The sequence below is a fragment of the Dermacentor variabilis genome, chromosome 5, assembly GCF_050947875.1.
Source record: "Dermacentor variabilis isolate Ectoservices chromosome 5, ASM5094787v1, whole genome shotgun sequence".
NCBI classification, from domain to species: Eukaryota; Metazoa; Arthropoda; class Arachnida; order Ixodida; family Ixodidae; genus Dermacentor; species Dermacentor variabilis.
The window spans coordinates 174,440,585-174,467,612 of NC_134572.1; the positions used below are offsets into that span (position 1 = coordinate 174,440,585).

Genomic DNA, 27,028 nt, shown 5'->3' on the forward strand with positions numbered 1-27,028 from the left:
ACATCCCGAGGGGGGGGGGGAGGCACATTTTCTTCCACATCCTAGCCATAGACAGCTTCGCTGTAGCACATTTTTGTATAGTACAATACAAGCACTTCCAGGCGCGCTGGCTCAATCAGCTGCATTTTTTCAAAATGTCATGTGCAACAAAAAATATTGTACAACCTTGTCATAGCGTTTGCCAACACTTCTTGGTACTGCCTTCCATGTCCGTCTCGTCTGTGTCTTTATTTCGCTGTTTTGAACCTAAACAGTCTCCTTATTTAATTGATTACCATTTACTTTGAAATCAGGAGATGATTTCATAAAATATTTGGGGTCATCCAAGGCAAAAATATACATTATTTTATAAATACATTGGTAGCAATACTACACATAAGTATACAGGGGCCGTATTCTGAAACGATCCACCTGGGCGATACTATCGGCTCGGCCACACCTTCGCGATCTGCATGCACTGACTGGCTGTTTTAGCGAAATCGGATGAGCTACGTCATCCGATTTTGCCTAACCAGCCAATCAGCAGGCGCCTGATCGCAGAAGTGGATCGTTTCAGAATACGGTCCCAGAGCTCCTTGCTCCTATTTCTCAGATCATTTCTTTTTCTTTCTTTTTTTTACATGCACAGAGCAGTCATAATCTGATGAATGGGCCGATGGTGCTCGGTTGTCGACTGCCAGGTCTTGTATCAGGGAGGCCTCCCCGCGCCTTAGCAACGCTCACGTCCGAGCAAATGTTAGCGATGCAATGCTATCGATAGCAGTATCAATACTACACTATTTATAGAGCTGAATCGCTATGGAACTATTCATAGGAAAAACCTCTGTCGATATTATGATCCACGGTACACATCCACGCTGCGTGCCACACGTAATCACTATCACGTAGACTGTGTGGACGTTTTTTTGCATGTTCCTAGCCACGAGTTATGCAGGTTGCTTTAATGATCGTAGCAGTCTCCGTTGTGATGCGTAAGCATTATTTGGCGAGCTCTCCAGCCCTGTCACGGGAAACGTGTAATGCCTTGTATCTGCAGAAAAATGCGTAATTTCCAAAGTTAATACATTTAATCGTTATGATAGCGTAAATATAGGCCATTGGAAGCTTTTAAGCGATAAGGAATTTCAAGCAAAGAAAAATTCGCAGTTGCGCCCGCAAGGCGAAGCACCGATTGCGATAGCAAATTAGTAGATAGATTTACGAGGTAAGGATAGTAGTTTTATCGGCCGTATAAACTTGTAAACATTCTCTTACTAAATAAATTAACAATGATGTAATGTGTAAGCGTGACTCAAAGAGGACGTAGAAACAGACACACGGAGACAGCCCTGTCTTTGAGTGTCTGCTTCTTTCTCCGTCCTTGTTCAGTCGCGCTTACACATTCTGTCATGGATTCAAACCAACTAGGCCGCCAACGTGCTTTAACTAAATTAATCAGCACGGTGTCACTCGCGCACAGGTAAGCATGAACACATCTCGCTCGGTGAGCCCGGAAACTCGCTGTCAAAATTCTGAAGTTAAGAATCGCGGCAGCAGCCGCGAGACAATTGACCTCCGTGCATCTGTCTCTTCAACGCGTACGAAACGTCAAATGCACAGCAAATACGAAGCTACCCACAGTACGCGCACTTTACAAACATCGCAGATCGCTTTGAAGATGAGGTCAGTGCGGGCGAACACTTTGGCCACGTCGCAGATCGCTTTCAAGACACACGATCGCCGGCAACGTATCCCTACGACGCCCACGAAAAGCGTCTACTACGGCGTCCACGATTTCATGTATTATTTATTTGTACATACTGCAGCGCAATAAGCGCTATAGCAGGAGTGGATTAACAGAGGAAAATTATACACAGAAAAGCATGATACAACGGTGCGTGTGATGTGCTAGGACCATTCATGCTGGCTTGCAGATACAAAACTGCGTGAGCAAGAGCGAATAGACGCAGTTAAGGAATTCCAGTGTTCTATGGAACGAGGGAAAAAGCTGAATTAAAGCATATTAGGGGGGGGGGGGCGTGCAAAGTGGCGCATGTAGTTCGAGTTGTGATGTCGTCTCATTGATGACTCTGGCACGATGCTAGTATAGTTGTTTTTGAAAGACTAATGGAAGAATCGCGATGCTGTGCAAGAAATCTAACTATGCAACGTGGCGACGTGAATAGACCGAAGTTAAATTTAAGGAGCGAAGTGCAGAAAAGGGTGAAAAGTCACAATCATAACGGTGACATATAAATCTTGCAACTCTTTCTTAATTGCTTTTAGTCTGCTAATCTCACTTTGCTTATAAGGGTTCCAAACGACAGATGCGTAGTCAACAACGGGACGGATTAGCGATTTATACAATAGTAGCTTAGTTTTTTTTTTTTTGCAGAGTTGAATTCGCGTGGCCAACGCCATAATAGACGCCGCGGTTGTCTCCACTCTATACGGAGCGGCGGGCGAGGAGGACATCGAGGCACCCTAGCCGCCGCCGGAGAAGAACGTCCCTCCTCCTTCGTCTGGCCTCCCTGCCTCGCGCGTAGACTCAGATTGGGGTATGTATTAGTCTGCAGTTGTATCAAGGCAACCGACTGCTTTCTACTAAGGTCGTTGTGGGGAGGGGGTAGATCCTCCTTAGGGCTTTTTGGTTTTGTAAAATTTCTCCAGAGCGTCTGGTGACTGTTTCCGTTTCCCCGCCCTGGTGCACCGCCCGGTTGGCGTGTGCTTGGGCGTGGGCGTCGGCACGCTGATTGCTTGTCAGTTTCATGGCCTTGTGTCCACGTAATGAAGCATCTCGAAAACATGATTTTTCTCGTCTTGAATATGCGGGTGGCTGCATGGATATGTATCAACTGTTGTACCTTCTGCACCCTTTTTGCGAGTCAGTAAGTATTGCTGTAGTGGCCTTTTCGGCGTGGTCGGTGATGGCGAGTGCGATTGCAGCTTCCTCAGCCTCGAGGATGTTGTTGCCTTTGATCCAAGCGCAATTGATTTCTCTAAGCTGGTGATCAACGACGCTGACTACCGCCCCGGAGTGGTATTTGTATGTGGTCGCTGTCGACGTATAACACGTCTTTTCTCCCCGCGAAATATCTATTGTGTGCTTCTGATCTTTCCTTTCTTCTGGCCTTGTGTATTTCAGGGCGCATGTTTCTCGGTATCGGGCTGATCTCAATAATCTCTCGAATATCTTTAGGTACGCATCCCGTGGTGTTAACTTCTCTGCAAGCATCCCTCATACCCAGTATCTTCAGCGTGCTCCTGCCCGTTGGGGTCTACATGAGTCTCATTTTCTGCGCGAGAAGGTGAGCTTCAATGTGTTCCTGCACTGTGTTGTTCATGCCCAATTTAAGGAATTTCTCCGTCGACGTGTTGACCGGCAGTCCGAGAGGGCATTTGTAAGCTTTCCTGAGGATTGCCTCTAATTGTTCTTGTTCCTGCTCGGGCGGTCTTTCGTAGAGGTCACTATACAATCCTACTGACCAAGAGGGCCTGTATTAGCCTACATGTGTCCTCATCCTTCATACCTGCTCGTCTGTTTGAGATTCTTGCGATCATCCTCGTGATCTGCGCTGTGGTGTTTGCGAGATCTATGATTGTGTGATCCACACGACAGTTGCTTTGTATCCACATGCCAAGGATCTTAACTTGGGATACCTCCGGAATCTTCTTCCACCCATGACGATGTCTATGGAGTTATGCAGATTGTATCCTCTTCTGTAGACTCTGTGGACCTCAGATTTCTCCGGGAGCATGCAAGTCCGCAGTGTTCAGTGTATGCGTATACTGTATCTGCTGCACTCTGCAGAAGGTCTTGTTTTTCTCCTAAGGATTCCTGGGTCAGCGAGGCCTCCCCACGCCTTACCAATGCTTATGTCTGTGCAAATATCAGCGATGAAATGCTACCCATAGCAGTATCAATACTACACTATATATAGACAGATTGCGACATCTTTGGTGTACGTGGCATGACTGACTACCTCAATTTGTTCCAGTTTCCATGCTAAGCCGGTCATAACAATGTTAAAAAGCATAGAAGATATCACAGAGCCTTGCGGTGTTCCCTTTTTGGGCGTATTGAAGGTGTCAGTCCTGATGCCTCCTATACAAATGCTGGCGGTTCTGTCACTGAGAAAAGCTTTGACGTAGTTGTGTATTCTCTGTCCGCAACCAATGTTGCTGAGACCCTCCTATGACTTGCATTGTCGAAGGCCGCCTTAAGATCGAGTGAAAGCAAGATATTTTCTGCGTATTTCGGGATGGAAGTAAGTACCTCCTCCTTAATCTGCAGGAGGATGTCTTGCGTGGAGAGGCATTTTCTGAATCCAAACATAGTGTGTGGCATAAGCTCGTTATCCTCCAGGTGGGTCTCCAACCTCTGAAGCACAATTCTCTCGTATACTTTTTCCAAGCAGGGCGTTAGCGAAATGGGTCGCAGGTTTTTCAGAGAGGGAGTCCTTCCGGACTTCGGAATCATTACAATTTCCGCATGTCTCCAGTCCTCCGGGATGGGCCCCCGTTCCCAGTGTTTATTTACGAATTCTATAAATAATTTGATCGAGTTTTCGTCTAGGTTCCTTATCGAGGCATTTGTGATGCCATCCTTACATGGCGTGGTGTTCTTTGTGGCAGACATCACAACGTGTCTGACTTCATCTGTGGTGATGGGTTCATCTAGAGTGGGATTCGCTTCGCCCGTGTATGCTAAGCTGCAGTCGACGTCCGTTGTATCCCCATTGTAGGGCTGCTTGATGTTCTCTAGCGTTTTCCATTCTGTACCTTGGAATCGGCGCGCGATTCGTTGGGTCGTTTTACAATCTTCGGACTTGGTCATGGTTGGGTCTATAAGAACCCTTGGCAAGACCCAGGCCTTTTTCCACGCTAGGGCCGCTGCAGCTCTTTGCATTTTTTGGTCCCAGTTGCACCCTGAGAGTTCTGTCAGATACTGTTCGGCTTGTCTGGTGACCTCGACGATCCTTAGTCTGAGTTTTCTGTTGTGCTTACGCCGCTTCCATCTCCTCAGTAGCCCCCGTCGGACATCCCACAGGCTTAAAAGATGCTTATCCACCTCGGGTATGTTGTTGGTGAGGGCGACCTCTCGGGTTAGCGTTTCACAGTCTGTCTTGATTCTTGCGACTTAGCCCGCAATGTCTGTGATCTCAGCGTCTTCAGACTCCGCCCCAATTTTTTTATAGGCTACGCAGTCGGTGAGCCTAGCCTGGCCAAGTCTTTTCCTGATCGGGAGGATTTCTACCTTGATGCGCAAAATGAAGTGGTCGCAGCCAAGCGTTTCCCCGTCGTTTTCCCATCGAACATCCCTCACCCCTCTGACAAATGCCAAGTCTGGGCACGAATCTCGGTTGATGCCGTTCCCCACTCGCGTGGGTTGGGTGTGGTTTGTGATGAGACAGCCTTCTGCGACCCGCTTCTCCGGCTAGATCTCTGCCTTTTTGAGTTTCCTTAACGTAGCCCCAGCTTTTGTGCCAGGCTTTAAAATCTCCCAGGGTAACGAGACCCCTCTTGCGTGCTGCTTTTTCTGCCTTGCTGAGCAGGTAGCCGAAGTTGGCTTTCTTCTGGCTGGGCTGGCTGTAAATGTTGAGGAGAAAGATGCTTTCTTGGCTTCTTTTTTTGGGTAATAAGTTCAATAAAGACGTGGTCAATGTTCGTTGCATCGATGTCGTGTCTGATTGCAGTGACAACTATGGCAACCAGCGTCGCGACCTTACTCTGCCCGAGCCCTTCATACACTGAGTAGCCCGCAAGAGTGGGTGAGCAGCCGGATTCCTGTGGGGCGATTATGTCTGGTGGAGCTGTGCAGTTAGTGATGCGTTGTTTAAGAAGACCCTGCTCTTTGTGGATCCCACGGCAGTTCTGCTGTAACATATCGAGGGTTTCCAACTTGACCGAGCATTTACGGTTGCTCGCCACACTCAGCTGATGGCCTAGTATAGGGCTTAATTCTGAAAGCCCGTAAATTGTACTAGGCCTTTTCTATGTTTGCGCGCCTCCTCTTGGATGTTAGAAACGAAGTTGCTTAGATTCGCTAGCGCATTGTTCATGGCTACCATGGCAGTTGTGAATTTCTGCCGCTCTAGGGTGGCCGACTGAGTTTCTTCTGTTTGGGTGTTTGAGTTTGTCTGCCCTGTTCTCAGCGCCTTAAGTACATCTATGAGCTCATTGAGCTTCTGTCTATGTTCCGCCCTGAGCGCTTGAATAGTTTGCCTTAGCTCATTTACTTCGTCGTTCTGCGTGTTCGTGTTCTTTGAAGCAGTGGGAGAGGCTGAAAAAAGATGCGCTTTCCAGATCACCTTACTGTCTTCTTCCTTCTTGTTTATGGTCTTCTTCTGCTGCTTCTTTTTCGTTTTTGGAGCCTGCCCGGTCTTGGGCGCGGATCCCCACCTTGATCTGGACCTGGATGTCGAGGTGGAGTCCCGACTAAACCAGCGTTTCCTGGTCCGGCCACGTCCGCCGGCGTCCCTGGCTTCGGCGTCTGGTTCCTCTTTCTTCTCGCCCGTGGGCTCCTCGGTTTCCTGAGGCGTTCCTTGCACTCCTTTGCCGTGTGGAGTGCGGTTCTTTGCATAGCGCACACCTGGGCTCACAGGTGCGTCCGTCCTCGATGACTGGCTCGGCGCAGTTCGAGCAGACAACGGCGTCAGGTGTAGAGTATACATCCACCCTATATCCAGGCTTAAAGCATATATAGCCTACTTGCCGCGATGACCGGCAGAGGTAGCAACGTGTCTCGCCACCGTAGTAGTAAACGTAGCGGGGGACGATCTTGCCCTGGAAGGTAACGACCGCGGTTTGAGAGTTTCCGAGCATTCTTGCATAAAACACTTTGACTCCTTGGGTACGTACCCGAAGGTGGGCTAGTAATTCAGCCGGCGTTGTACCGGCGTCCAGACCATGAATCACGCCTTTACACGAATTGTCCGGCGCTGCCACGTAAGCCGTCACTGCATCGTCTGTCGCACCAAAACGTAGACTTAGAACGCTCTGAAAAACATTGGCAGTCTCCATGCTTGGCGCGCTGAGTATGGCGATGTTCGATCCGTTGCGCAACCGTGTAAGCAAGTTGCCTTCGTTGCACATGTTTCGGTTTCCACATGCTTTGATTATAGCCCGAGCCATCTGATGCGTGCTCAGTTGACTGCTGTTGAGCCCATTCTTCGGTCGAATGATGACTTTGAAATCGGTCTTCGGCAGTGGAGGTAGATTCTCTTGGCGAATGGGATTCCCCTTCAGTTTGGGTTGCCTCGCGCGCGACAGGAGACGGCACGCATCCGGGCCTCGTTCCTTGCTCGCGCACGCGAGATTTAACCGCGTTTGCCGGCTCACCCTCACACGCTTTCACTCATACGGAACCTCACGGCGATGCCGACGCCGATGATAGAAATGCGCCAGGAGTGGCCATATAATTGCTATCCCATACAAATAACTTTATTTACCAGGTCCTGAGAAGCCCTGTCCTAGGGCGCAATAAATATAAGAAGCGAATACACATAGGGATACATAGGGCTCCTTAGGAAATGCACTGGGAAGTTTATGGTAGGGCTGGGCCAGCTGAAATTTGGGGTTGGGTCAACATAATATTTGAAGGTGGTTCAACTGAAATTTTTGTGTGGGGCAGCTTTCCATTTGGGGGCGGCCGAACTTGAAATATGCAAGTGGACGAACTTAAAATTTGAACGTGGGCCAACTGAATTATGGCGGCGGGCTAAATTGAAATCTGACGGTGGGTCGACTGAAACTTTGGACGGGCCAACTTAAGTTAGGTGGTGGGCCGACTTGAAACTTGAAGGTGGCCCAACTCAAATTTTGGCAGTGGCCCAACAGAAATTTTGGGATGGGTAAACTTGATATTTGTAGGTGGGCCAACTTGAAATGTGGATGGTGGCAAATTAACTTAGGGGATGGGCCAACTTAAAATTTGTGGGCAGGCCAATTTGAACTTTAGACATGGGCCAAATTGAGTTTGGGGTGGGCCAGCTTAAATTTCGGGGCGCGCCGATTTGAAATTTGGGTGTGGGCCAGCTGGAGATTTTGGCGAGGTGCAATGTTCAATTGAACGCTTCTGAGCGTTCTTCGAGTTACGACAGGAGGCGATGATTTCGAACACCTCGCGGACAAGCGGGCGCCTTGAGGCACTTGGCGCGTTTTCATTGGGCGTTACCGTGGCGCAGTCAGAACTCGGGCGAGAGCTCGCGTGACGAGGAACGCTCGCATAAAACAGGCAGAGCGACAGCGAGGGTGACATGGCATCGTCGCGATGCCCTCGCACCTCACGCAGCCCTTGACGCGCTACGGCGGCAGCTGGTGTTCCCTCTCGCCCACTCTTCTCCGTCCAGGCGTGCGCGTGCTCGGCGTTCCGGTTCAATTCGTACGATTACCTGAATTGGCTGGATGCGTCAAGAAAATCTGACAATTGTCTACGAAATCCTAAGCATGCTTTGCCACTAGAAAGACCACGGGTAGATGTGCATAAGCTAGGAAAAGCAAGTAAGCAAAACTATGCAAAAACGAAGTCACAGCAGAACCAAACAATGCTTGAGCATTAGCAGACAATTCCCCTAATTTGTAGGGCTTTTTGTTACGTTTACTTCCTCAAAAGCTTCACCTTCCTTCTTTCTTTCTTTCGTTTTTCTTTCCCTACATGTTGTTTTCGCAGTATTTCGATTTTCGATAACTAGAAGTCGCGTAGCAAACCACGTGTGGGTATGAGACTGATCTACAGCCCGACGTACCACCAGTATCTACATCTCGATTATAAGCACCGATTGCATAAACTTGAGCTGCGAGCTTACAATATTCCATGGCCGCTTTGTGCGAGCGAACACAGAATACTTGCGTGTTCACTCGTACTCCGGCAACAGAAGTGCGTACAGAATAGTATTGTCCTTAAACGAAGGCCAATAATGAAATTAATAGCGTGATAAAATATTGGTATCTGGAACTTAGAGCTTCAAACCGTGCCACCTCGTGGAGGCCATGACGTGCGTGTGTTGTACGTTCTGTACACCAATAGATGGCGCTGGAGGCAGCACATTGCAACACAAAAGCAGGGAAGAGATTTATACGACCGGATCCATTACAGTCATGGATAGCGGTACGAGGTCGGTATTGAAGAAACTAAAAGATTAAAGAGATGTATAAAAAGATGGTAGATGAAAAACATATATAGCGTACCTGATTTAATCAAGCACGCTAGGTGACTATTTTTCACGGCCCCGTTTCAAAGGGGATGCCATTAAATCATCATCATCATCGTTGCTGCGGTAAAGCTAGGGAAACGTTGCAGCATATTTTAGTAGAATGTTAAGGTATATGCCTAGCGGTTGATTTAGTCACCTCTGGCTTTCTTGAAGCCCTTGCTTTTAGCGAGAGCGGGGGGAAACTAACATGTCCGCAATGGAGATTAGTACGAGGCGATTGAAAGATTGATGGAAGGAAAGTAGGGCAACGACAAAGAACGGAGGTGTACAAAAACAAAGTTCCCAGTAGGAGTTCAGAAAGTTTAGCGGTGAGAATTCTTCGTTCACCCCCCCCTCCTTTTTTCGCTTTCTTAACGTGGGTAGGACATTAGGCAATATTATAACGAGAGTTTGGTAGCGCAACCCACCTCCCCGTTCTAAAGGGGACGCTCATAGCATCTATCCATGCACGTTGTTGGTTGCTGCTTGCATTCTGAGAGTTAGGCGAAACCAGCGCCACAGTCACACAGCGGCGTCTATTTGAGCACCAAGTGCTGTAGGAGTTGAGGACGGACGTGGGGATGAAACACTTGGGAAGTTTATTTACATTATGTACAGTGAGCGTATATGAACAGTCTTAAAGTCATTACGGACCGGCAGCCACTCGGACGCTGCGGCCCGTCGCAAGAAGTTCGAAAGAGAGGAATCAAGGAATGCTCTGGAATGCTCTTCTCCTGCTCCCGGTCTGCGTCTTTTAAGCCCTTCGGTGTCGATAACACACGTCACGTTTGGCCAATGGGAGAGCCCACTCAGGTGACGCCATTTTCGGCCAATGGTAGGCGCCCATGCGATGGAGTCACACCCGGCGAAGAGAGTCGCTGCTCGGTTGTTTGTCCGAGGGCTTTCTTCTCCCTGCGGTCTTGCCTTGCTGACTTGCAATGCTCTGTCACCATAGAGGGTAGGGGTCGACGCCGCCAGGTTGTCACGGCGCATTACAGCCGTCTTTCTTCGGGACCCACTTTACCCGCAACAGTGCCAGGACGGAAGAGTCCCTTCCCTTCACTTTCGGGAAGAGCCAGACAGTGAATAGCTCCACCGGCTGCACACGAAGTGGGTTCCGCCAACTCGTTTGCACGTGCCTTGCCTCAGGAATGTGGCATCCGTGTTTCTACGCTCCCTAATTAGCTGTGGTGCGATTCGATGTGGTCTGGGGAACTCGAAGTAGGCTTAGGAAACGGCCCCGTATCTAACAGCTTGTCCTCGCCCCGGAAGTTCGGAATGGCCGGTGAACTCAATTCGCTGGCCATGAGGAACGCTGAAAGAACCTGCAGGGTACTGGTGTCGAGCCTCGTTTGACAACCTTCGGGATCCTGGGCCCTGGAGAACATACGTCAAACAAACAAAACAACACAGCGCTGCACCACGTGTAAGCGCTGGCTCTTCGCCCCTGACTCGCCAGGCTATTACTGAGTCGAAATGAACCCTGATCTTTTATTTCCCCAATTCTGACAAAGCAGTTCCAACCACCTCTCCAAACCGCTATCCATATTTTCCCGAATGCCGAGAAGACCAGAGTGCTATTGTTGTAGCAAAACAATGGGTCGTTGCCGTTGCAAACAAACAGTGAAAACAGCCGAACATAACTTAAGTGGCCTAACTACACGAACAGCATGTTTTCAACCTATCGCAGTGGCGTACTTATCGCACGTATTGGTGGCACTGAACAGTCTGGTCCGCTTCACAAGTACATAATAACAAGTCTTCTAATAACTTGTTCCAGGCACGCTCACTAAAGAAGTCAGAATACAGCTGCGCTCAACACACACTAGCAACCTAGTCAAAAATCTGCTTCCTTCCGTCCGCACAGGATACGCGCTAATGGAACTAAGGACGCTTTTCAGTGCAAATCATGCACTCACTGAAAACCTACGCGGTTAACCTTGGAAAATAAAAAAAAAACGCTTATAAAAAAAGAAGGTTAACTAAAACACACGCGCGCTACGATAGGCCTCTCACCGATAACCTTGACACTCAGGTTACTCGCACACAAAAAAGAAAGCCTATTTACTCATTAACTAACACTCGCGAGACTACATGTTTACATAAACCTCATCTTTCAAATCTCGGAGCTTCTCAAAGGAAAACACAAGCAAAGCTCAAACCTTACACATTGAAAGAAATCCTAGTTTCAAATCGGGAAAGCTTTCCAATGCTCAAAATAAAAAAAAAACACTTCATTTCCACGGAAGCGCTCTTGGCCTCCCATTCCAAACATTTTCGACTGACTCATACTTTTGAGCCGTACCCGAGGTGGTTGCGGTTTGAAAGCTATTCTGGCTGCCGAGGAACAACAAAAGGGCTGACTCACTGTCAGCTCCCCCAAGACGTTAAAAGTCCCCTGCCAATTTGCGTCCTGGCGCCCCGCTTTCATCATGACCTCGATTGACTGCGTCGCTACTCCCCACCTGGTCTCGTTTTGCCACCTTGCGCTTCTTAATACTGCCCGCTGAGCTTCGAAGAGAACGAGGGAACGACGAGGAATTTAACTGCCCCGTGTCCTTTGTCCCCGTCCGCGCAGAACATGCTTCTCGGTCCCCCTTTGACCGGTGGCTCGAACGTGTTTGAAGCGTCAACATCGTCCGTGACGACCACACCTTTCTTTTCCTCGCATCCTGCCCTTTTGGGTCTCTTGCCGTCTTTGGCGGCGCTACATCAGTCACCGCATTCCTATCTTTAGGGTGCTTCTTTCTGCGGCGCTTTTTCTTTGAATTCCTTTTCGTGCCGCTCTCTCGCGCGTCGTGCTGGCCGTTACACATTTCGTCGGCTCGAATCGGTCTCTTACCCGCACAGTCTGAGTGATTAATAACTAAATCATCCCTATCTAGGCTATCTAGACTGGCGGAGAGCTGCACCGATCCCTGAAGAATGCAGTTGTATTCTCTTGAGCTACGCAGCTCGCAATCCTGATAATTACCCTCAAGTGCATCGCTCAGCTCGCATTTCACTTCTGCACGCAGATCTGGCTCTACATGGGTGCTCGTGTCTATCGGGTCTGCAGTACCTTTTCTTCGCTAGCAACCTCACTAACATTACAAGCGATGCACACGCGCGGTCGTCGTCGTCGTCGTCGTCGTCGTCGTCGTCATCATCATCATCATCATCATCATCAGCTTCGTTACGCCCACTGCAGGGCAAAGGCCTCTCCCATACTTCTCCAACAACCCCGGTCATGTACTAATTGTGGCGATGCCGTCCCTGCAAACTTCTTAATCTCATCCGCCCACCTAACTTTCTGCCGCCCCCTGCTACGCTTCCCTTGCCTTGGAATCCAGTCCGTAACCCTTAATGACCATCGGTTATCTTCCCTCCTCATTACATGTCCTGCCCATGCCCATTTCTCTTTCTTGATTTCAACTAAGATGTTACTAACTCGCGTTTGTTCCCTCACCCAATCTGCTCTTTTCTTATCCCTTAACGTCACACCTATCATTCTTCTTTCCATAGCTCGTTGCGTCGTCCTCAATTTGAGTAGAACCCTTTTCGTAAGCCTCCAGGTTTCTATCCCGTAGGTGAGTATTGGTAAGACACATCTATTATACACTTTTCTCTTGAGGGATAAAGGCAACCTGCTGTTCATGATCTGAGAATGCCTGCCAAACGCACCCCAGCCCATTCTTATCCTTCTGATTATTTCCGTCTCATGATCCGGATACGCCGTCACTACCTGCCCTAAGTAGATGTATTCCCCTACCACTTCCAGTGCCTCATTACCTATTGTAAATTGCTGTTCTCTTCCGAGACTGTTAAATGTTTCTTTAGTTTTCTGCAGAATAATTTTTAGACCCACTCTTCTGCTTTGCCTCTCCAGGTCAGTGAGCATGCATTGCAATTGGTCTCCTGAGTTACTAAGCAAGGCAATATCATCAGTGAATCGCAAGTTACTAAGGTGTTCGCCATTAACTTTTATCCCCAATTCTTCCCAATCCAGGTCTCTGTATACCTCCTGTAAACAGGCTGTGAATAGCATTCGAGAGATTGTATCTGCCTGCCTGACGCCTTTCTTTATTGGGATTTTGTTGCTTTCCTTTTGGAGGACTACGGTGGCTGTGGAGCCGCTATAGATATCTTTCAGTATTCTTACATACGGCTCGTCTGCACCCTGATTCCGCAATGCCTCCATGACTGCTGAAGTTTCGACAGAATCAAACGCTGTCTCGTAATCAATGAAAGCTATATATAAGGGTTGGTTATATTCCGCACATTTCTCTATCACCTGATTGATAGTGTGAATATGGTCTATGGTTGAGTAGCCTTTACGGAATCCTGCCTGGTCCTTTGGTTGACAGAAGTCTAAGGTGTTCCTGATTCTATTTGCGATTACCTTAGCAAATAGTTTGTAGGCAACGGACAGTAAGCTGATCGGTCTATAATTTTTCAAGTCTTTGGCGTCCCCTTTCTTATGGATTAGGATTATGTTAGCGTTCTTCCAAGATTCCGCTACGCTCGAGGTCATGAGGCATTGCGTATACAGGGTGGCCAGTTTCTCTAGAACAATCTGCCCACCATCCTTCAACAAATCTGCTGTTACCTGATTCTCCCCAGCTGCCTTCCCCCTTTGCATGTCTCCCAAGGCTTCCTTTACTTCTTCCGGCACTACCTGTGGGATTTCGAATTCCTCTAGACTATTTTCTCTTCCATTATCGTCGTGAGTGCCACTGGTACTGTATAAATCTCTATAGAACTCCTCAGCCACTTGAACTATCTCATCCATATTAGTAATGATATTGCCGGCTTTGTCTCTTAACGCATACACCTGATTCTTGCCAATTCCTAGTTTCTTCTTTACTGTTTTTAGTCTTCCTCCGTTTCTGAGAGCATGTTCAATTCTATCCATATTATACTTCCTTATGTCAGAGGTCTTACGCTTGTTGATTAACTTCGAAAGTTCTGCCAGTTCTATTCTAGCTGTAGGGTTAGAGGCTTTCATACATTGGCGTTTCTTGATCAGATATTTTGTCTCCTGCGATAGTTTACTGGTATCCTGCCTAACGGAGTTACCACCGACTTCCATTGCACACTCCTTAGTGATGCCCACAAGATTGTCGTTCATTGCTTCAACACTAAGGTCCTCTTCCTGAGTGAAAGCGGAATACCTGTTCTGTAGCTTGATCTGGAATTCCTCTATTTTCCGTCTTACCGCTAACTCATTGATCGGCTTCTTATGTACCAGTTTCTTCCGTTCCCTCCTCAGGTCTAGGCTAATTCGAGTTCTTACCATCCTGTGGTCACTGCAGCGCACCTTGCCGAGCACGTCCACATCTTGAATGGTGCCAGGGTTAGCGCAGAGTATGAAGTCTATTTCATTTGTTGGCTCGCCGTTCGGGCTCCGCCACGTCCACTTTCGACTGTCCCGCTCGCGGAAGAAGGTATTCATTATCCGCATATAACTCTGTTCCGCAAACTCTACTAATAACGCTCCCCTGCAATTCCTAGTGCCTATGCCATATTCCCCCACTGCCTTGTCTCCAGCTTGCTTCTTGCCTACCTTGGCATTGAAGTCGCCCATTAGTATGGTGTATGGTGTATGGTAAGTTTTCACTCTACCTATCGCCGATTCTTCGTCTTCATAGAAGCTTTCGACTTCCTGGTCATCATGACTGGATGTAGGTGCGTAGACCTGTACAACCTTCATTTTGTACCTCTTACTAAGTTTCACAACAAGACCTGCCACCCTCTCGTTAATGCTATAGAATTCCTGTATGTTACCAGCTATATTCTTATTAATCAGGAATCCGACTCCTAGTTCTCTTCTTTCCGCTAAACCCCGGTAGCACAGGACGTGCCCGCTTTTTAGCACTGTATATGCTTCTTTTGGCCTCCTAACTTCACTGAGCCCTATTATATCCCATTTACTGCCCTCTAATTCCTCCAATAGCACTGCTAGACTCGCCTCACTTGATAACGTTCAAGCGTTAAAACGTTGCCAGGTTCATATTCCAATGGCGGCCTGTCCGGAGCCAGTGATTCTTAGCACCCTCTGCTGCGTCGCAGGTCTGACCGCCGCCGTGGTCCGTTGCTTCGCAGCTGCTGGGGACTGAGGGCCGGGGTTTGATTGTTGTGTTCATATAGGAGGTTGTGGCAAAGTACTGCACCAGGGTGGCCAATCCTGCTCTGGTGAGGGAGTGCGTTACCGGTTCTGGTCACCGGGATCAGGCCACACTCCAGGCCTGTTCATGCAATTTTATCAACACGCGGATTTCCTTTTTTTTAATCCGGTGGAAAATTGCCGGCACCGGCATTTGAACCACGGACCTATTGCACGCGAGGCGGGTGTTCTACCTCTACGCCACCGCTGCACACGTGCGGTAACTGTGCCAATTTGTTCGCAGCTGGCCTAGCTGTCTCGACAGTCAACTGTTGGCACAGCACCTCGTCGCTCTCCCTGCGGCCTTTAACGGCCTCTGTTGCCACTAAGGCATCGTCAGTTGCTAGCCTTTTCTCTTCACGTATGAACGTGCAGCCAACCTCACAGGCACTACTTTTCTCGTCGGATTTTGGCGAAAATCCGCTAGACACTTCCTCATTTTTGTGCTCTGTACTGCCTACAGAATTTTCAGACAGGCGTTGTCTCTGTGCCATTAACTGATCACAATACTGTATCTCTTTTAACAATGCTGCATTCTCTCTCTCATACTTTTGCTCACGCTCGCGCTTACGTTCCTGATACTCACGTTCGCGCTCATTCTCACGTTCTTGACGCTCACGCTGACGTTCTTGACGCTCACGCTTCCGTTCATTTTCGCGTTCTTCACGCTTACGCTCGCTCTTACCTTCACGACGCTCTCGCGCACGCTCACGGCGCTCCCGCTCCCGTGGTTCTTGTATCACCTCCCAAGCAAGCTCAATGCTTTAATAATCATTGCCACTATCTTGAATCGCCTTTATGATAGCTGGCGTTTTCATCTGTTCGTCCGCCTCAACTCCCAAGTCGTCGCACACCAATAACAAGTCTAACCTCGTCAACCTTCCAAGATCCATGGCAGCTGCCCCGACTGGTGGTTAGAACTGTTTTCTTTAATTAATTTGTGCACACAATGCAACAAATTCCCGATTCCCAGAACTATCAAAATGAACACACAACATTTGAGTCTTGTGAATCAAAAGGAAAAAAACCACGCCCTCACTTACGGTTGCAGCACCCTACCATCTGGTTCGCTGGTCCACTGTTCCAGGTTCCTCAGGACTCCCTGGGTCGAAGGCTCGCTCTTCTTCGCTACTCCCAGTCCCTTAGGACCTCTTTCGACGAAGGCTCTCTCTTCTTCGCTCTTCCCGGTTCCTCGCGACTCCTTTGGACGAAGGCTCTTTTTCGCTGCTCCGGGTTCCTCAGGATTTCTCTCGACGAAGGTTGATCCGTAGCGCTGCCACCAGTTGATGCATTTGGAGGCGATCCCACCGCTAGCAACCAGTTGTAGGAGTTGAGGAGGACTTCGTGATTAAACACTAGGGAGGTTTATTTACATTATGTACAGTGAGCGCATATGAACAGTCTTAAAATCATTACGGGCCGGCAGCAACTCGGACGCTGCGGCCCGTCGCAAGAAGTTCGAAAGAGAGGAATCAAGGAATGCTCTGGAATGCTCTTCTGCTCCCGGTCTGCGTCTTTTAAGCCCTTCAGTGTCGATAAGACACGTCACGTTTGGCCAATGGGAGAGCCCGCTCAGGTGACGCCATTTTCGACCAATGGTAGGCGCCCATGCGATGGAGTCACACCCGGCGAAGGGAGTCGCTGCTCGGTTGTTTGTCCGAGGGCTTTCTTCTCCCTGCGATCTTGCCTTGCTGACTTGCAATGCTCTGTCACCATAGAGGGTAGGGGGCGACGCCGCCAGGTTGTCACGGCGCATTACAGCCGTCTTTCTTCGGGACCCACTTTACCCGCAACAGTGCCAGGACGGAAGATTCCCTTCCCTTCACTTTCGGAAAGAGCCAAACAGTGAATAGCTCCACGGGCTGCACACGAAGTGGGGTCCGCCAACTTGTTTGCACGTGCCGTGCCTCAGGAATGTGGCATCCGTGTTTCTACGCTCCCTAATTAGCTGTGGTGCGATTCGACCGGGGTAGTTGGACCGGGGTAGTTGGAGAAGAATTGGAGAGGCCTTTGTCCTTGAGTGGGCGTAACCAGGCTGATGATGATGATGATGATGATTCGAGGTGGTCTGGGGAAATCGAAGTAGGCTTAGGAAACGGCCCCGTATCTAACAGTGCAGAGCGTACTCATTTTCGGCGACCATGATTCAGTGTGTATGTCCACCTATGTGTATGCACTGTACGGCTACTCGGCTCGCAAAGCACCGGGCTTGTTCGGAGGTTCACAAGTATCCCGCAGGTAGCGCCATGGTTCAGTTCCCATGTAATACCAGGATGTTATTGGCACATTTTCTTCGTACTGAGTAGCGCATCGGGAACCTAGGCACAGGGAGGACATGTGCCTCTTTCATGGACTGGTCTTTTGTCCTTGTGTGTGTGTTCATCCTGATGTTCTTACATGACTCATCAAAGCGTATGCGTTGCACCGAGTAATGAAGTGCGTTTTTCTACGTGGTGACACGCCGTCCTCATTGCTTCCACCTCGCGTAGCCACTGCACCTGATGCGAGACTTAATGACAGTCAAAAAATTGAGCACACTTCGGAAGACTGTTACAGGTTGTAGTACAACAGCCTATAGCATAGGACAAAGGGAATAATACCCCTGTTACACGGGCACTTGCAACGGCCGTTAACGCAAACGGCAGTTGAACGCCGTAACGGCAGTGGGAAGGGAACGGTGGTGGCTGCGCTCACACGGCACTTTCCATGTTCAGTGGTTTCACTTACGTTTAGACGAGTTATCACGCGACTCTCGAACTTTTTACCTCGCCAACTCGAAAAAATTTTGGTTCTGGATCCAATTCGATCCATTGCGTTGCAAAATGGCTGCGTTTATTGTGGCTTCAGCGTAGTGAAGCGTCCCATTTAAGGTTCCATCGCTTGTACTACCGTAGCACCACTGTGCATTTCCTTTTTTCTTTCGCACCACGAGTGACCGTCTGCGCGATTCAGCAGGTGCAGTGTTGAACATGGTGCGACTTTGCGACGCGCACCCGCGAGCAGCCGTGAAATGGCGCTTAGCCGGCCGCTTTGTGAATGCGACCGTGATAGTTCACCCGATTTGCTTCTCCTGGTCGCGCCCTATGAGGCCTTGTTGTCTGCAAAAAGGGCTGAACTGCAAGTTGTGCGCATTAAGAAAGCGCCAATCAAGAAGAAGCGGAAGGCGGCCGAGAGGCGACGTCACAGCCTCGCTGCACTCGCTGTGGTGATGTCAGCCAGGCAAAGGAATGTGTGGACGCTTTCCCGACCACCGTCTTGGCACGACACCACCGTGCCGACGTTGTCGGATCAAGATTTCAAGGCCAATTTTCGCGTGACCTGTTCCACGTTTGCCTACATCGTGAGCTCGGATCCCTCACTAGCACGGGAGGATACGAACGTGCGAGCTTTCATACCCCTACAACAGTGCGTCGCCCTCTCGCTGTACAGACTGGTTGAGCAGAAGTGGTTGAACAGCGCCGTCATCCTTGCGTACAGGGGCGCATTGTGCTTCTGAGCTCGCAGTTCGGCAAGGTGATCCTGCCACAAGTTGATAAGTAAACGCGTCAGTGACGCTGTCCAGGCAAAGTGTTTTTGCGCATGCGCGCTCGCCTGCAGCGGCGACACGTTGCTGCAGAGGGCCTGCCATCTTGCTTATTTCACGACAAAACGGACGGAAACGGCGGCGGAACGGAGACCAGCGAGCTCCGTTGCTGCCAATCGCTGGCAGGTTTCCAACGGCGCTCGCGCTGCCGTGTAACTCCGCCCAACGGCCGTTAAGGCCATCTGCCGTTTTCCTTAACGGCCGTTAAAGTGCCCGTGTAACAGGGGCATAAGCAGATGAAGCGCTGTAATGCCATGCTCTCCGAAGCAGCTTCACACCTAAAGGATCTAAAGATATAAGCTGGGTGCAGTTTAGCAAAATAAAATGTAAAGCAGTCATACTATTTGGGCTGTTCACGTAATTCTCACAACCTTAAAGAATAAATCCATAGTGTCCTTAACCAAATTACAAGCATTAATGTTGTAAATACCAACGGCGAACTCCATTTAAAGTGAGAAGCAGGAGAAAACCGAATATCCACGCACATTGTGCCCATGACGAATGCTAGTCTTTTAACTTCGTCTCTTATTCGGCCACCTGCACATTTAGCTGAGAAATAAACATGCGAAAAGCGATGTCTCCTGCTGATTATTTTTACCCCAGCTAAAATTAGACTGCTCGTACCTCTTACAGTTTAAGTATATGTTTCTAAGCTTGGCACTTTCGCCAATGCTGCGTACATTTAAAGAAATCCTGACTTCGCCCATACAGCGGTAAGATTAGCATCTCCTTTCCTATCTTGAGTCCCATTCCTCCGCATGTCATAGCTTATAGTAGGATCGCGTTATATGCCGCCGTGAATATTATGAATCAAAATTTTATTAGACTTGCGAAAAACCATGTGCTTTCCAGTGGCTTTCTAGATCATTTCACATGTTTTTTTCCTGATGTAGCCATAGGTATGACAGAACTTTTCAAGCAGGATTTGCTGAGGTAAAATATTTTCAACGTGGAACATGCAAGCGAGCTTACCTTAAGCAGATTCTTGCACTCTATTATGGGATCAAGGCTCGGCGCGGCTTCAAACCGCTCAGCGTAGTCAGTTTCGTTCACTCCAACGGCAACCACCACCATTTGGTCTGGAAACCAATAACTGGGCTGCAAAGTTCCAAGGAAAACTCGTAACTATCCAATTAAAAATAACTTTTAAGCTTCATTATTCCGGCCTCAGAAAGCTTTAATCTACAGCTAACTTGAGTGATCAGGACAACGATAGCATGGGAAGCGAGTAGTAACGGCGCTACGTGTACTTAATGCGTGCCAGGAGTGAATAATGTTGAAAAAAATTATAGGGTTTTACGTGCCAAAACCACTTTCTGATTATGAGGCACGCGAGTGAATAATGTTGAGTATGGGAAATATAAGAAGTGAGAAACAGAAAATGATGACTGGAGGATAGCGCTAGCAAAGGTTAGAAACACACATCTGCTAAATGTAAAGAACAACTTATTGTGGTATTAAAATTCTTCAAACTTTAGCGGTTTTTTTCACACAAAGCACGAAATACCAAGAATAAAACCAAGTATAGCAGTAAAGATAGCGTGCTAATGAGCCATGTACCGTTCCCCCCCGCCCAAAAAAAAGAACACTCATGAAATTCGTCATCCAACCGTCCCTCCATGCCTTCATCTAGGCTTGACTGGAATGGCTGGCAGCCAGCCTGCCAGCCATTCCAGCCAAGCCAATCACAGCCGGGCACAATGCTGGACTGGAGCAGAAGTGCGCTTCTTTCTGCACGACCTGTAGACTGAGAGTTGTTGCTGCTATTACGACTTAACCCGGAGGTCGTGGGACTGCTGGGAAGATCATAATTATGGTTGTTACGCCTAGACGATGGCGGGCCAACATGCGAGGTCGACGTCTGTTCGAGGTATCTGCAACTGCCCATTCTGTGAAAGTGGTAACGACCATCAGTGTCTAGCTCAACTAACTGCTGACAGTAAGCAACGTCCAACCGTGAGAAGGGCGTTCACTGCTGCTTTCCAATTAACTCGTTCTTCCGTCATACGAGAGACCGAAGGTGCAACATCAGAGGCGGAGTCCAGCGGCATGGTGCCACATCATGGAAGTGATGCTGCCAATGGTTTGACTCTTGCGATTGGCCGAGACGAGGCCATATAATTTTCTCGTCTATACTGTGGCTAGAAGGGAAAGCTATGGGCGTGCGGCTGCTGCACATGTGTTACCATGCCAAGTAGTCCGGTAACGTTTGACAGTGCTTCTGGTTGCTCGGAAGAGACGCTGAATCGACGCAGCTTCCACGTACAATTATTTAGCGTTTGTCCAGATGCGGAAGGAAAAAGCACCAAAATAAGTAAGCCTTTACAGTCAGTGGCGTGTTCTGTCTTATTTAACAGTTGCTAATAAAGTGTTTATGCTTTCTTTTCCCCAGACTATAATCTAACGTGGATTAAAAGGCGTGACTCCTTTCACAAGCGCTCTCACACTTGCGCGCGCGCTTTGCCTCCGTAGCTTTCCCTTTATAGCCACAGAAAGTTGTCCGCGAATATAGTGGCTAGGGAAGACCACTGTTTAAAAGCGAACACCTTGAATGCTGCGCACGAGATGTGCTCAGGCATGTAATGTACTCTGACATGTAGTGTGTTCCTATATCCGTGGAGTCAGTGGCGAGTTCTCAATGTGTAGGATAAAGCCATTTTTCATTTCGTTGAAACTGCCGACATCGCCTCCGCACGAATAAGCAACTCTCGGCGACAGAGATGAACGACGGCAATGGTGCGCTTAGTCAGCTTAGTGCGACGTCCCGGTATAGCGCAGGCCAGCTAACGTGTTTCAGGTGCTCCCGCGGCGTGGGTAAGCGATCCTTCTGTGTGACGCCCCACTTGGAAACACGAACGCAGACCAGGATGTCAACACTGGCTATTGCCGCAAAATTCAGGGATCGCTGCGAACTTGTCGCCCCCGCTCGACGGGAGCCGCTGAATATGAAGCAAGAAAAAATGAGATTTTAAAAGCGAATAGCCTTTTTTGGCTCTTTTGGCCATTTTCATTGTTCGATGCTGGGATGGTGGTCGAAGTGGAAAGAAAGATGTAAAAAAAAAAAAAACCCTGGATATGTTTTCATCCCTCTGCTTTTTGTCGGTCGTTTCCTCCCTCTCGTTCGCTCGTACGTTTTCTCACGCGCTCGGGCTATTCACGCACGCTGACAGCAATCGTCTGTGGTTTCTGTAGATTTTCCTTGCTCCATTTCGATGACCCTTTCGCTCGAGAAAGCAGCGGGGTGTTAGTTTAATCACCCGGTGTACGTTGTTTAACGCTACTCCTGATGCTTAAAGTTAACTAAGTCTTATGTATCTTTGTTACCTTCAACTACAGTTAGCGAGAGGATTGCATCATTTATCACAGACAAGAGTAAATTAAGCGACATACTTTAATAAGTAACGCGAGTATGGAAAGATATCTTAAATGCAAAGACCAGCCATTACTGTGGCACTACTTGAAAATAAACGGTCCACTTCAATGTTTACGACCCTATTAGGGCTCCTTGATTCTACTTCAATGGACAATCAGACGGAGTTCTTGCTCTGTAGAATTCCAACAGCACTGCACAAAAAAAAGGAGACCTACTTCTTTGGAAATCATAAGCCCAACGTTAAACTCAGTACCAGGAGTATTGCTTATAACCTTAAAGGTCTTCACGATTCCCGGAGGACTAAAACACAGGACATTCTAGTAAAAATTTCTTGCACTACGCAATTTTTTTTTTAGTGGTGTAGAAGAATTCAGATAATCTTTTTAGCGATGGCATGTGAGAGACAGTATTACACGACCCATGCAGACACACACGACACAGTGTACGACAGGGAATCCTTTAAGGTAAGGCTTCACACCGCAATGACTTGTGTGCAGATCTGTTGCACTGCATGCACCCCTGTTGTTTCTGCGAGGTTGTGCAAATATATGGCTTATTTTTTTCGACTTTCTGGTCAGTTTTATGGTAAATTCGCTCATAAATTCGCTGGTAAACGCTCATACAGCTTCTGTGCAAATGGGTCACCGGTTACACTTGTGCAGTGTGCGAATTGACCTGGATAAAATAACTTGGCATGTATCGAAGCTTTGAAAAGAGGTTGGCCTATTGTGGCAAGGATTGTTTACTGCTGTTGACGAGGACGCATGGCGCGTAAGCTTAAACGTGCTGTTTGCAGAGTAGCTATCCGCAACGATGCGAATGACGACCAAGTTACATGCCAACAGCCGTGACGTCCTTCGCGTAAGCAACAAAAACTGTTTGTGGAAACTTCACGAAAGACGGCATCCCACATGCGCCTGTTATCCTGTCGGGCACAATATAATGATTTAGGTTAGCACTTCTCCCATTCCTACTGCGTGGCCCTCTTTAGTGGCCTTCTTCGTACGCGAAATCTTATGTCATACGTCTGACCGTAGGTGCACCTCAGTCTGCAGCTGTCATTTCATCAAGTGTATCTTTACGCAGCCGGACAAACAGAATGACCGATCAATTAACAAACGCGCACCGCTGACCCCTCCCCCCTCTTGCACTCCGACTCGCTGCTTCAGTTCGCCGGAGAGAGGGGTACGCTCGCAACTTCCACTGGCAATCGGTGGCGTGGCCAAGTAGAAACAAATCTATTCCACTATAGGAGACCGCTGAGGTCTCATGCAAAAAAGTAGCACTCATGCCCAGTCCAACCACGCCCAGTCAAGCCAACCAGCCGTCCGTCCTTTGTTATCTTCCTTTCAAAATTATTGAACTGACGGACAGACAGGTGGTTGCATGGATGGATGGACAGGCGGACGTATGAATGGATAAGTGGACGGATAAACGGAATGAAGGAAGGAAACACGTACTGAAGCACGGATGGACGAATGGAGGGACAGGGATATACCCCTCGATACTGGGTATTACTTTTCAGCGCTGGCACTACATCATTCATTATTAATTTGATTCAGCTGATTATTCATCATTGAGCGAGCCCTCAGCCAAGCCAGTGTCCCCCTTAGTTTTCCTTTAATGTTGAGAGCGAGCTAAGAGCTGCTTCGTGTGAACTTCCGCGAAGAGTCTTTTCTAGCGATATCTGGGCTTCGGACAGCAGCAACAAACAGGCATTCAACACATGCTGTAATACATGGCGGTAGACGAACTATATCTCTCGATAAGCGAAATTTTAAAATGCGTGCTTCTTTCCTTATTTAGTTCACAGGTTCTGTTCTGTCAAACATATGCCCTTTTATTTTTTCGTTGCTTTCGCTTTTGAAGAAACGCGTTGCGAGATTGGAGCCCCGAGATTTTCTTTTTGTGTGTTTGTGTGTGTGTGTGTGTGTGTGTGTACGAGTACGCACGTATTCGTAATTTGTTAAAAAAACACCGTGTTTGTGACGCGTAGCTGCTCGCACAGTCTTCAGCGTGTAGCTTTAGTCGTTCGCCGTTCTTTGCTGTTGTCTGTTTGATCTAGCCGTTCTGTGTATACCGTCTTCATATAAGTGGCTTGCTGGGCGAGTACATGGTACATTCTAAGAGTATGCGGGTGAACAGAAAAAGTAACCTGAAAAAACAGAGAAAGAAACAGGGAAGCACCAGTTCGCAGGCTTCAATCACGGCTGTGGTGGCCGCATTTCGATGAGCAAACTGCAAGAACACCCTTGTACCTTGCGTTGGGTGCGCCTTAAGGATAGCTAGATGGTCAAAAGTAATTCCGAGGCCCACGTTACGGCGTGCCTTGCAATCACATCGTGGCTTTGAAAGCTGAAACTCAAGAATTTAATTTCTTGTTCAAGAGAGCCACTGACAATTCCACAGTGGTGTTTTGCTGTATAACACAAATTGAAGAGCTAAAGGTTGGGTCATTATTCAATTGCATGAAAATCAACAAAATTCATATCATATAAACGTAATAACGTGATTGCAGATCTAGATTTTGTGCAGAAATTTACTTATTGCGTAAGAGAAGGTATAGGCTTTAAAAAAAGAAGAAACGAGAGCGTGCGTCAATATCTGCTTCTCCTGCTTCTTTACATAATTAAGGTCGAAAATGTGCTTCAATCTTGAAGATGTCGGCATCAATCGACGGTAAAAGGTGCAAGGATTCCGCCGATACCACGTTTTCAACGGTGGGTGGACGTTTTCCCAGTCGTTCGAGGACTTTTCTGTGCGACCTCTGCCTGGCAGGGGCTCGGCGGGCGAGCTCAGCGCGGTTCCGCACGCTCAAGGAACGATGTTTACGGCTATGTAAATCACCGTTGAGGGTGAGGATATCTCTCCTGACGAAGTCAGTGAAAGCGCTGGGTGGACCACGGCATTACACAAGCGAAAACCCATCATCCCGGACCCGCTCGGGCAGGGTGGCCGAGTCACCGACACACGACGTGACGGGGGTAAAAGCCAGGCTCCCGCGAGTGTCAAGACACGGCTAACCACTGCTTCAAGATTGCCTCGACTACCGGAAGAGCATGTTCGAATCATAATCCGTCTCCGTGGAGGAGTGAACTTCAAGAAGATGGGCAACTTCAGAGTTGCCCAAGCCCTCACTACCGCTGCTAGACTTACGGAGGCGGATACGGCGGAGCATATCATATGTCCGAACATGGTGCAAAACATATTGGTTGCAAGCACACCATCAAAGCACAGCGCCATGGCCTACGCCGATGTGAAAGCAATACTTATTCGACAAGCAAGCTACGATGTTAGTGCATATGTCGAAGCCCCCGAAAACTCACGCAACTCATTCGTGACATAGATTCCACCATCAATCGAGACGATCTCAAGCGCCTCATCATTCAACCCAAGAATCGAAGCGCCCTCGAAGTAAGAAGAATCAAGAACACAAGTACGGTAGTAATCCTGTTTCATGGACTCAAAGTCCCGGACTACGTAAAATGCGGTCCCAGTTTGGTCAAATGCTGACTCTATCGCAGACAAACTGACGTTTGCTATGCCTGTGGCAAGCTTCGCCACAGAACTGACGTTTTCCCAGCCCCTGAAAATGCAACCTGCCGCGGCTGTGGTGCGAGCAACGCGGACGATAAGCACGAATGTACAACGAAGTGCACCCTCTGCGGAGGCCCTCATCCCACGGCTGACAGAACCTGCAAGCAAAGGTGCCGAATTCCGTTTGTAGTTAGACAACTGAGAAGAGAACGACGCAACCGCGAACAATCCAACCAACTAACTGGGTCGCCAACCCCTCTCAAGCCGGCCCTCAGCAGCTCGCACAGATCCAGGAGCCGATCCCGAGACCCCGGCGGCGAGGATGGAGGCTACTAGGACCGTGCCCCTTCTAAGGGTCGCTCAACGGAACGGTCGTCTTGCAGGGGCCGCAAGGCCACGAGGACACGCTCCCGCTCCTGGGGCCACTCTCGTTCCAGGGGACCTGGAGTTCAGATCCAGGAGCCTGCTGATCGTGGTACCACATGGGCTGACCGGGTCAAGGAATCACAGAAAAAGTTAATGGGGCGTCAATCGCCAGAGCAGAACAGGTTTGCACAATTGGGAAGAGAAAACGCTTCGTTAAAATACGCAACGGAGCAGCTCAAAGCAGAAATTGCATAACTAAAAAAAGCCAGCAAGCGAGAGACAGTACAACCCACTCAGGCCCCTGCAGTAGAAACGCCCATGGAGATCCCCGTAGCGGAACCCGCTGCCAATGGTCTGCCCAAAAAGAGGGCGCTGGCAGTTCATGCCTCGGACAAGAGCGCCAGTGTTCTTAAATTAAAAAAAAAACCGATAGATAAAATTGATGAATCCCTCGAAAAAGTTCAAATTGTTATTGACGAACTCGCGGAGGTGGTCAGAGTACAAGGAATCAGCTGCGATAATCTGGAGCGCCACGTTTCTACAACGGCTACAATGACATAGCTGGACAAGGTGAATAACACCGACACTGAAACGTCGGCAGCGGCTGCACTCCGCAGTATCTTATAATACAAGCTAACTGCTACGTCCCACCACGGCGGCATATCACAGGGTAATTAATATCTGGCAGTGGAACCGTCGGGGATTCCATCATAAAAGGAATGTCCTCCAACAGTTCATTCGGACCCACACGGAAAAGCCACATGTGATCCTATTACACGAAACGCTCACGAATACGGTCACCCAACCGGGCTACAAAGCGCGTACACAATATGGTGATGGGAAAAGGGGCA

At 48.6% G+C, this 27,028-nt stretch overlaps 1 protein-coding gene across 1 annotated transcript in view; it reads right to left on the bottom strand.

The window, feature by feature from the left end:
- LOC142583346 (phospholipid-transporting ATPase ABCA3-like) overlaps positions 1-27,028 on the bottom strand; it is a 133,777-nt gene that overhangs the window by 94,073 nt on the left and 12,676 nt on the right. Inside the window, exon 3 of the mRNA XM_075693766.1 lies at positions 19,874-19,999. Within this exon, the coding sequence (XP_075549881.1) occupies positions 19,874-19,999 (126 nt within the window). The remainder of the gene's footprint in view (positions 1-19,873; positions 20,000-27,028) is intronic.